Genomic DNA, 11,325 nt, shown 5'->3' with positions numbered 1-11,325 from the left:
AATCATGGTAATTTAACTGAACCACAGAGGCTAGACCTTTGCTTACTGCGCACAAGGAGCCCCTCACTTTGAGAGGTTGCTCCCACAATGCTAGGGTTATTCTTCCAAACTTCACATCTATGACCAATTATAGTTTAATTATAGTCAACTCTTTTGGTTAAGCACATCGTATAGAGTCTTCCTGCTACAGTTTACTTTTTGAGCTATTACATAAGAAAAAAGTTTAATTTAAACAATGCATATATATACCCTCGAGTAGTGATTGTGAATTTCTCTTTTATCATAAAAAAAAAATATGATTATGGCCTAGTGTATTTTTTTTTTTATAATTATTTACAATAATTGACATTATTACTATTAGACATTGTAAAATTTCACCCAAACATTATATATTGTAATATTGTATTATCCTCCACGTGTGATAATTAAATCTCTATGTGAAGACCGCAAATTATGCTTTGCATGGTGCACACGGTTGTAAAACGACACCGTTTACTATGATAGAGTAACGGTGCCATTAGTGGCACCGTTTAACTCCACCAATCAAATAATTCTTTTTTATTTATTTATTTATTTATTTTACAAAAACTCCAATCGACGTGTAATTATGAATATATAGTAGTTATGCAAGTCTAAATATATAGTTATGAAGTTATGGATATATAGTTATGAAGTTATGGATATATAGTTTTGAAATTATGGATGTGTAATTATGCAATTATGGATATGGTTCTCTGTGAACAAGCACTTTAAGAATTATAAATATGGAGTTATGTAATTATGAATGTATAGTTGTGAAATTATGAATATATGAATATGAAATTATGAATGTGTAGTTATTATTTCTGAATGTACTGTTGTCAAATTATGAATATATAATTATGTAATTCTGGACATATAGTTATGTAATTCTAGATATATAGTTATGAAATTGTGGATATATAGTTATGAAATTGTGAGTATATAGTTATGAAAATATCCTACTGTTTGAATACGAAAGGAAATCGCCTAACGCCGTTAATGACGATCTGAACAGATTTTTTTTTTTAAACAAAACGACATCGTTTTGCAACCGTGTGTACCCTGCATAGTGCACACGGTTGCACAGCATAACGATTGATGTGAAGACCGTAAAAGAAAGATCAAACAATATGATTGGTAATCACTAATCAACTATCCATATATATATATATATATATATATATATATATATATATATACTAATGGACCACAATCTCAATAGCCTGTGAGCAAGGGTGGTGGCGTGGAGCCCAATTAATCAGAGTCAAATCCATTGATGAAAAGAAGAAACCTATTCACCCATTGCAGCAAATACCAAAAACAACTTCCCTGCAGATTAATGACTGCAATGTATATATGATGTACAATTTTAATTATTCTTGCAAATGCATGAGTCAATCGTAGTTTAGTATACAAGATTATAATACATAACTGCAGATGGTATAAAACGAAAATTGAGTTTTAAGATAATGGTCTTGTTTGGTAACATAGTTTATCAGTCAATTTTAGCTTATTTGATCACTATTAGCTGTTTGATTTGGTTAAATAGTCAATATAAATGTTTGATTAAGTAGCTTTCTGTAACAGTTTAGTGCTCCAAAACACTAAAATTCAAAAACCTACTCAAAGTAGCTTTTTGAGAAAGTCATTTTAATTTGCATGTAATCAGCTATCATCTAAGAGCTAATTTACGAAACATCTTTCTACAATCAGCTAATAATATATATCAATTAGTCAAACTCACTAACTCAATCAGCTAACATGCAACTATTTACCAAACACTTCCATAATGCTTAACTACACCAGATATATAAAATGAGAAGGAAATTAATTAAGAGTGTCATTTGCATTGGATATATGTTGGGATCGGAGGCAATTTGGAGAAGCGAGTCTAACATCTTGTCATTGAAATATGACGCTAACTACTATGCAAATACAAAGTAATAAAGTTTGCGTCTTCACTACTAACTATAGCTTGTGCTTGAGAATAACGATAATCACGTACATATGGACCTACCAAGAGAACGCTCCAAGGAAAAAAAGTACAATTAAACATGTCAAGATATTTTGTGAGAATCTGTGTCACTCAAATGAATATAACAACTAGTGTAGGTGTTATCCTAAAGACAATGATATGATAGAAATGGCAGCAGAATCCATTAGAGGCATGAACAAAGATGTCATCTTAGGTAATAACTGTTGCATGGCAGGCAGGGCAGTGGAAGCAGAAATAGGCAATTGTTTAAAAGAGAGAACTCATCAGAAGGGGCCAAAATTGATGGCCCTTTGAGAGTTCGGTCCTAAACCAACAAATGTTGTTTGGTTGCTTCAAGAGTGTGACTGAAGACCATAGGTTTTCACTGCCCCCTGTGTTGAACTGTTGGCTGAAAACCACATGTTTTCTGTGCCCATTTCAACTTGGTAGTACAAACTTTAGTCACTTTAGGCATTAAAAGGCATGGGATCATGCCCTCTATGTTGAATCCCTTTCATAATAGAGTCCTCAATTATGTTGTAGGATATACTCCCAACTACTAGGCATTCATCTGGTAATACCAAAAGTTATAGCTAGATATACTTGCATAACAGTCAATGCTAGACACTCGGATGGTGGGATGATTGACTTAGAGGTGCCCATCGTAAAAGACTAGTCCAATAGATATGTAATATTGTCCAAATAGGTCAGGTCATGAGTTTGATTATTGCCAACACGCTCTTTGTCAAGCCCATCGATCACATAAGGCTTACACAAGAATATGGTTTACTTAGTGCACATTCTCAAGTAATTGTTCGTGTTTCTCTAAGCCAAGACTCAAGTGAAAGGAACCCTAAGATTTAAGTATCACTCACGAGCTCTTGTGGACTTGATATGTGGGGTCGTATAATCTAATTTGCATTGGTTAATTCCCATGAATGCTAAACAAAATGAACCCTCCAGTTAAACAAACCCTGCAGATGAGCATAGGAATTGGTTTAATGTATTATATGGTCTGTGACTGAAACCATAAGTTTGCTACATAAAAAATGAACCAACAGCCAAGGAGTTGAGATGACCCATAGCCAATATTATGGCCTAGCAAAAAGTACCAATTAAGTTTATGAGATATTTCTTGTGTGGCTACTATACAAATATACAGAAGAATGAGCAGTATAGTACGGAGTAATAAATGAAAAACCAAGAATATATTGCTAGTCTTCATTTGGATACAGTTTATAAAGAGTAGGATACTAAGATTAGGCGGCCCGTCAAACAGGATAACCCTGCATAAGGTGTCATCACGCTATAGGAAAATAAGGGGGGCAAATTTCGGACCCCAGCTGTGTAGACAACGGTCCAAAACGACGTCGTTGAATTTTATAAGTTAAAATAATATACTTTATGGGTTAGAATAATGTACATTATGAGTTAGAATAATGAAACTTATGGGTTAATTAAGATAATGTACATTATGCGTTAGAATAATGTACTAAAAAAATATACTTTATGTATTAGAATAATTATTGGCGCGGGGATGGTCCTATCTCTGCCCTTTTTTTTTTTTTATATTATAAAGAAGGGGGAGACCCTACATATACACACTATTTGCCTCAAATGAGGTTCAAACCTTACACCTCTCACTTAGAGGAGCAATCCAATATTAGTGGACTACAAGCCACTTGGTTTTTTTTTGGATCTTATTAAATAGAACAAATATTCTATCAAAAGTTTCACCGGAATGGTGCGTGGAGCCTCTTCCCCGAGTAGAAGGGCAAGCCATATGTGGCTGGTAATAGCTTATGAACTGTGAAAGCTACTGAGTACTGACTGTATTGGAATCTAACCTGTTTACACCTTTTTTTTTGTTTGAGAAAACATGTTTACACCTAAAACATGCCAATGCAGATCACGTGGCCATTCGACCATGATTATGTGAAGTAACAATTCATGGAGCGCCTATGGTCAGCAATTCGTGTTTTCCGACCAAGATTGTTCCTAAGACGCCTTTTGAATTGCACAAAAGTTAGAAATCGAGTTTGCAGTATATGCCTGTTTGGAGTTGTCTATTTGAAGTGAGTATGACTCTGTTTGGTAGGCTATTAACTGATTGTGTTAATTAGAGGGTATAACTAGTTTATAACATTAGATCATTGTAGAAAGTTGTTTGGTAAATTGGTTGTTAGCTGATAATTGTTTGGTATAATTTGTTTTCTCAAAAAGCTAATTGAAAAAGTTATTTAGAGTAACATTCCGAATTTTAACATTTTGGAGTTACAAAAATTAAAGTTACTTAACCAAATACTTATATTGCGTTTTTAACCAAGTCAAACAATTAATAGTGGTCAAATAAGTAAAAATTGACTGATAGCTAACTATTTTATCAAACATATATAACTCACACGAAAAGAAAACTCAAGATGATCAATGTTTTCTTAATTAGATATATACATAATCTTCTTAGGACTATAGGTTTAATTTTATTGTTCATAGATTGAAGGCCAAAAAGAATCAAGCTCAATTTATGCTCCCAACTTTACTCAGAGAAAGGGAGATTCTTTACAATCAAGAAATGCAGGGCAATTTTTTATTGTGTATTGAATTTTTTTTTATTTTTCTCTCTTACTGACCAAAATTTTTGCCTCGGCCCCTGGTGGTCGGCATTGGGAAGAAGCTACATGGCACCGCCGTGAACGGCGGCGTGGCACCGCATTATAAGACCCCAAAACTCCATTATCACATTGAGAATCGCATAAAGCATACACCTTTAACAGTAGTCCATTATTTTTATTATATTATTATTTTAACACAGAAACAGTTATCAATCAGCAACGCGGAAAGCGGTAGTAGGAGAGAAACGGTTGAGAAAACCTTATAATTATCAAAAACCAACGGCTCATCAACCGCGTGCAGAATACATTCTTTTCAATGGAATATATATTCATAAAGCCAATGGTTTTTAATTTCACTTTTGTTATAACAAATATTTTATTTCTGATTTAATATTACATCTGATAATATAAGTATTACATTTACATATTAATCCGACTCGATTCATATAAAAGATCCATGAAATAGTCTCACAAATATGACCCTTAACAATTTCAAACTTTAAATAGTAACCGAAAATTTCATTACCACTCAAAAAAAAACTTGTTTTTCTTTTTCTTTTTCCTCCTCCACATTTCAATTCAGTGGTCCAACTAACAGTCAACAAAACCTGGGGGCCCTCACCAAACACCCACAGAATATTGCCATTTTTTTAACATATCCACTGCAAATACTGCATGCATCCCAATCTCCCTCTTTCTTGAATCTCTCTATATATGCATGTGTGTATGTTTCTCCATTCCACTCAACTTTTCATCTTTCCATACACCAATACCAAATCTTCCATTAAAATTCCTTTCGAGTTGAAGGATCAGATCAGAGAGAACGAAGATGGAGGCCATTCAGACATGGGTTTCTCAGCACAAGCTCACCACCATTGGTAATTACTTAGCTTATTCACTCTCTCTCTCTCACTTAATATTAAAAGCAAAAGATTGCCGCACATGCATGCAGGAGATCAGAGAATAAAAATAATACTCCTAAGAGAATAAAAAACCTTACTTTATTATATAAGATTGATTGATGTGGTGTAACGTGTACAGGGAGTGTTTGGGCATCTGCAATTGGAGCTTCCTTGGCTTATTCACGCTCAGCAACCCCTCTCAAACCTAGCCTTAGACTCATACATGCCAGGTAACAACTTATAGACATTTTTATAGTGTCACAACAATATAATATGTAATATTTTTTAGTACAATATATATAGATGTATTGGATATTATTTGCATTAATGCCTAATGCAACGCCAGTCAAGTTGCTCAGATAATTGGTTTGGAAATTATATATATAAGGTTCTAAGTTAGATTCCTCCTGAGAGTTGTCTATTCGTTTTTATAGTTTGAGTGAGTCAATTATGAACAATTTAGACTGTTTCTCTCCTTGTGGTCTTTTGCTGACTAAGTTCAAGGGCTTCACCAACCAAGTTGGTCGAATAATTAATTTGATAATTACAATGTTCCAAGTTAGCTAGATTTCTCTTGGGAATTATCTATTAGTTTTAATTTCTTGGTTTGAGCTGATCAATTGTTGGGAATACATCCAGTTCTCATCGCTGACAACTTAGACTAGTTTACCTTATGATTTTTTGTCAACTAGGATCACAAAATGAGTTTTATCCAAAGCATACCATCAAATAACGACGGTGGACTTTCTCATAATGCAGATTGAATTGCCAATATAGAAAAGTTGAAACTTATATATGATCATAGCAACTTAATTAACATGCATGTTGTTTGGTTTTGATGTAGGATGCATGCACAGGCATTGACATTGGCAGTGCTATCTGGGGCTGCGGTTTATCATTACTACGAGAAACGTGGACCCAATTTGGAGCCTGCAGGGGATCACAATTAACCCATCCCATACCAGAAAATTGGCTGATTAGTGAAAGATAATTATGGCTACTAAGAATTATATTATAGAATAATATTATTATTAATTAATTTCTTAGTCTTATCTCCTTGTACTATGTGGCTTAGCTAGCTCACACGAAGTTTACTTTAAGCTTGCCTCTTTATCCTAGCATTGTACATTGTTGTTGGATTTCTCCCAACCTTAATTATTCTAGTAATGCTAATGTTGGCACGGTTTTGCCACCGGTTGTTTCATTTATAAGTCTCGAACTATTACCCAAGAAGTTGAGCTTATCAAGAAACACTGATTTATACGGGGGAAAATTTGAACTATTACCGAATGAGTTATTTTGGGTTTGACACGAGGGCCCATTGCGGTCCACTTTAGAGTAGGGCCCAAATGAATTTCTATGCCTATTGGGCTTGACTAGATGGCCTTTACGATCCAATGGCCCAGTACACTAATACTCATGGGCCACTATGAATCAAGTGCACCCACCAAGTTATGAATCAAGTAGTCACACAGACCAGCTTGGTTGGCGTGAGTGGTCGTACACTCTTGTCCCTTAAGAGAGGTTAGCAGTTTGAACTTCTTGTGTGAAAAAATCAATCTAGTCAACACTTTATCTCTTAATTGAGCCGGTCCGGTGTGAACAGGATTAGTCTGAGTGTGGTAGTGACTTAAATGTGTCTCTTATAGTTAAGATCTGCTCAGAGCACAGAGGTGATTTAATCCAAAAAAATCAAGTGGTCACATTTCGTATTTAAATATTACGAGTTCGATTCTTGTCAAGCGAGTGAGTCTAGTCACACAATGTTTTCTTAATTGCAGGCTATTATACGAGAATTGAGATTTATTTTTGGGGGTTAGCTGGGGATTATGTGTTGGCCTTACCTCATATGTGCTGTTTTGTAAGGTTGGAAAGTTGTTTTCCACTTCCTAACTTTATTCCCTTCCCTTTCTCATCAACGATTGAACTTCCAATCTTAACAATTTTTTATTTTTTATTTTTTTATATTCATTTCTCTATCTTTCTACCCACTCTTTGGTTCACCAAACAATGCCAACCAACGTATATTGCAACAAGTTTACATATCCATATATTTAATTAATTTAACTATTTGTGTATTATTATGTTGCATACTTTGCCCACCATGGGCCGCCTTTTTTTTTTTTTTTTGTAGTTAGTAATTTATTTAATAATAATGGAAGTGATGAAACTTAATAATTTCAAACATATATGACATCGTTTGGTTCAAAGAATATGATTAGTATCATATGGAAGTATTCTAACCACCTAAGAAGCATTATTAAAATGTGCTAATAGTATCATACTTTTGACATACAAATGAATAGTTACCTGCAAAACAGTATTATTAAAGGTTCAATCCTCAAACCAAGGACCCCTACGGTTCGGCTCAAAAGAACATATTTGATTACTGTGCACAATAAGTACCTTCATTTTGAAAAGTTGCTTCTATATTTTCGATGGTGAAACTCTATCTGAAGTTATTATTTTCAAATTTACCTAATCAACTGCGTTGTCCATGCAGTCACCTATACAGACACCATATATACATTAAAATATAATAATTAGTAATAAAAATTGGAGTTCAAACTCAAGAAAGTGACTCCACCTTGAAAGTAAAAAGTTAATCATTCAGAATATTTTGTGCCCACAACAACCAAAATAATACATACTTTGCTAAACGAAGATAATTCGCTGTAATTAATTATTTTAATTTGAGTATAAAAAAAAGTAATATTTCCCAATTTAAAAATATATATATAGATATATTCAACCAACCATCAACCATCCTTTATTAAAGCATAAAGTCTCTAACCATATATATAAACCATAAAAATTAAAAACGCATCGTCATCGTCTTCCTTGCTGTGCGTTGACGATAAGAAACTTCCCTTCTCCACCTCCGTCGCCACCACCGTCGCCGCCGCCGCCGCCACAACTGCCTTGTTATTCGTCGGCTTTAATTTACTAGATTGAGATTAAAATTAAACTTAGTCGTCGAGATCGAGGAGAAATGGATTGTTCAATATGCAGCGCAATGCCTTTTATTCTCCGGCCGCCGAGGAACACCATATGCGGAGCATGCTACGAAGGAGCCAGAAGCATAATCACCTTGACCAACAAGCTCGATCACGCCGACAATAAATCGCCGGAAAATAAATCGGCTAACGTTAATCCTTCATCGTCGTTGTCGTCGTCTTCAAGTTCTTCTGTCAAGGTACGATGATTAGAAATAATTTTACTGTTTTTTTTTTTTTTTTTTTTTTTATCTATTTTATTACTCTGTATTTTTTTTTTTCTTGTCTTTTTAGTTATGGAGTAAATGTTAGAGACTTCCTTTTTTCACTTCTAATTTAAATTAAAAGCATTTATTATATCTAATAAATATAAATTAAATGTTTACAAGTTCAACTTCCACTAGCGGTCCAGCAGAAATGACATAGCTTTCTTGATTTAAGTTAATTAGCAGCTAGTTTTCTTTATGGACTAAAGTCACAAGGCCGAACTTATTATTTTAATCGTTTTTATTTAAAAGTATAACATTATGTTGTCTGTTGTTGTTGTATGACATTGTAAAATTTTTCTTAAATTAATATGAATTTTATGAATGTTTTATAATTATAATTTGTATTAAACTATTTAATGTCAATTTCTATGAATAAGATGTTTTATTTCATAGTATTAATTAAGTGGGAGGGCATTGTCAAGAATTTGGCAGAACACCAAACACGATTAGGTTGACCGGCCATTGAATTGAATTGTTATACCATGGACCATGGTCCACCTTGTAAGGTGGCCGGACACGAATTCTAAACGACGTATAAATTGTGTATTTTTAGTATTGGAATTGTAAACTTTTAAAATATAAATTATGTTTCTAAATCAAAACATATAACAACTATAGTATTTGACTGTAATATTTGGAAAGAACTTGTGAATACAAAACAAGGTAATCAATTACATATATGTTAACATTGTATGTTCGTAATATACAAATTGTGAATTTTCAAAAGATAAACTGTGAACATTTAGTAGGTAAATTATAAACATTTGTACCTGGATCCATCTTACAAGATGGATCCAGATCCACAAAATAATTTGCGGCGGCCACTAATGACCATGTTTTTTCGGTGAGGAGGTAACTACTATTCAAGAGTGTGTACGTAATACATTATGATCTTATATAATAACTTAAAAAATAAAAATCGCATATAAAAGTATAATCACACTATAAAAACTTTGAACATTCTGACACACGAATTTAGTTTCACCCACTTCATCACTTATTTTGGGCCACTACTGACCATTTTATCCATTTTGATGTTTACTATACAAAATTGACATTGACATTCACCTAAGAAGCCCATCATATATTCTTCAAAATCTTGACTTTTCCACATAAATAAATACATGAAAATGCCTCTTTTAAAAAAAAAAAAAAAAAAATTACTCCGTATTTTTTTTAAAACATGGATAGGAAATATGTGTATTTTATTTATTTTTAAGTTGGTAATATTCTTGATTTATCTAGCTAACTCATTAAGTTTGCACTTATTACATTTTGAACATAATATTATAATTAAATAAACAATTACGGAGTATTTTATTTTAAGATCCAGGAAGCAGCACAAACTCTATATGTATTATTTTTATAATGAAAACACATGAATCAATTATTAAGATTGTTAATAATTATTGAAACATAATTCAATATTTAAGATTAGATCACTATTTATACAGCTATATATAGAGAGAGGTTTGTGACACCTTTGACGTCACTTACTCTAATCTGGTCATGACTAAAAAAATGTAATAGGGGCAGTTTTGAAAGAAGGTCGGTAACATATTTTCCTTCTTTTCAACTACTCGTAAGATCAAAATATCTTGTTATAAGGTTACAAGTTCAAACTCTCAATGATAACTGTCTATTGGTCTTTTTAGTTTGAACCGATTACTTATAGACAACCTAGGTTAGTTTACTTCCTTGTTGTCTTTTGTCGGCTAAAGTTACAAGACAATATTTAATTACCATGTGCCCACCATGCATATGTCAGATAGTGCATGTAAATTTTCCTCGTTACTCAAAAAAATTTATTATTATATTGAAAGGGTGATCAAGTAGGTGGAGCATGACTGAATAATGTTTGTGTATCCATACAATTAACCACAGGGATTTGCAAATGCATTGAAATGGGTAAAGGAAATGAGGGAGATGGAAGAGGAGCTAAATGAAAAACTGAATTTCCTAGGTGGATTTGCGGCTGCTTTCCGACAAGACATCCACACAGACATCTTAGTCAAGCCTGGAACTAATAATGGACCTCCCATTCCAGCACATAGAGCTCTTCTGGTACATACTATACATAACATTATTAATTTCTGCTAAATCTTATCTTAAACATACATTTCATTTCCCATAATTAATTCCTCATTAAATGTTGTCAATGTTTTAGGACCCACAAAATACTTTTAGAATAAATTTTACTTCATGTGACGGGTACTGATAAGCTTATTTTTTTAATAATCTATTGCAGGCGGCAAGATCAGACATATTCAAAAACATGTTGGACTCAGACGGCTGCAAGGCGGCGCCGACCGACGACACCATTACACTGCCGGAGCTGAGCTACGAGGAGCTACACGCGCTGCTGGAGTTTCTCTACGCCGGAGACTTGCCGAAACAGAAGGCGGAGAAACATGTTTACTCGCTGTCGGTCGCCGCCGACAAGTACGAGATCCCGTTTCTGCAGAAGTTCTGCGAGCAACAGATGCTGGGATCCTTAAACTCCTCGAACGCCCTCGACGTCCTCGAGATCTCCGACACCTGCTCCAACCA

General features: G+C 33.8%; 1 protein-coding gene across 1 annotated transcript in view; it reads left to right on the top strand.

Annotated features, from left to right (window-relative positions):
- Positions 1 to 8,304: 8,304 nt before the first annotated feature.
- LOC109186161 (BTB/POZ domain-containing protein At3g56230-like) overlaps positions 8,305 to 11,325 on the top strand; it is a 3,287-nt gene continuing 266 nt past the window's right edge. The window contains exons 1-3 of the mRNA XM_019336086.1: positions 8,305 to 8,706; positions 10,660 to 10,839; positions 11,024 to 11,325. The exon at positions 11,024 to 11,325 is cut by the window's right edge and continues 266 nt beyond it. Of these exons, the coding sequence (XP_019191631.1) occupies positions 8,503 to 8,706; positions 10,660 to 10,839; positions 11,024 to 11,325 (686 nt within the window). The 5' untranslated portion in view covers positions 8,305 to 8,502. The remainder of the gene's footprint in view (positions 8,707 to 10,659; positions 10,840 to 11,023) is intronic.

The sequence above is a fragment of the Ipomoea nil genome, unplaced genomic scaffold (assembly GCF_001879475.1).
Source record: "Ipomoea nil cultivar Tokyo-kokei standard unplaced genomic scaffold, Asagao_1.1 scaffold1407, whole genome shotgun sequence".
NCBI lineage: Eukaryota > Viridiplantae > Streptophyta > Magnoliopsida > Solanales > Convolvulaceae > Ipomoea > Ipomoea nil.
Note: the sequence above shows the minus strand (reverse complement) of the source record. Positions and strands in the feature narration are given on the sequence as shown.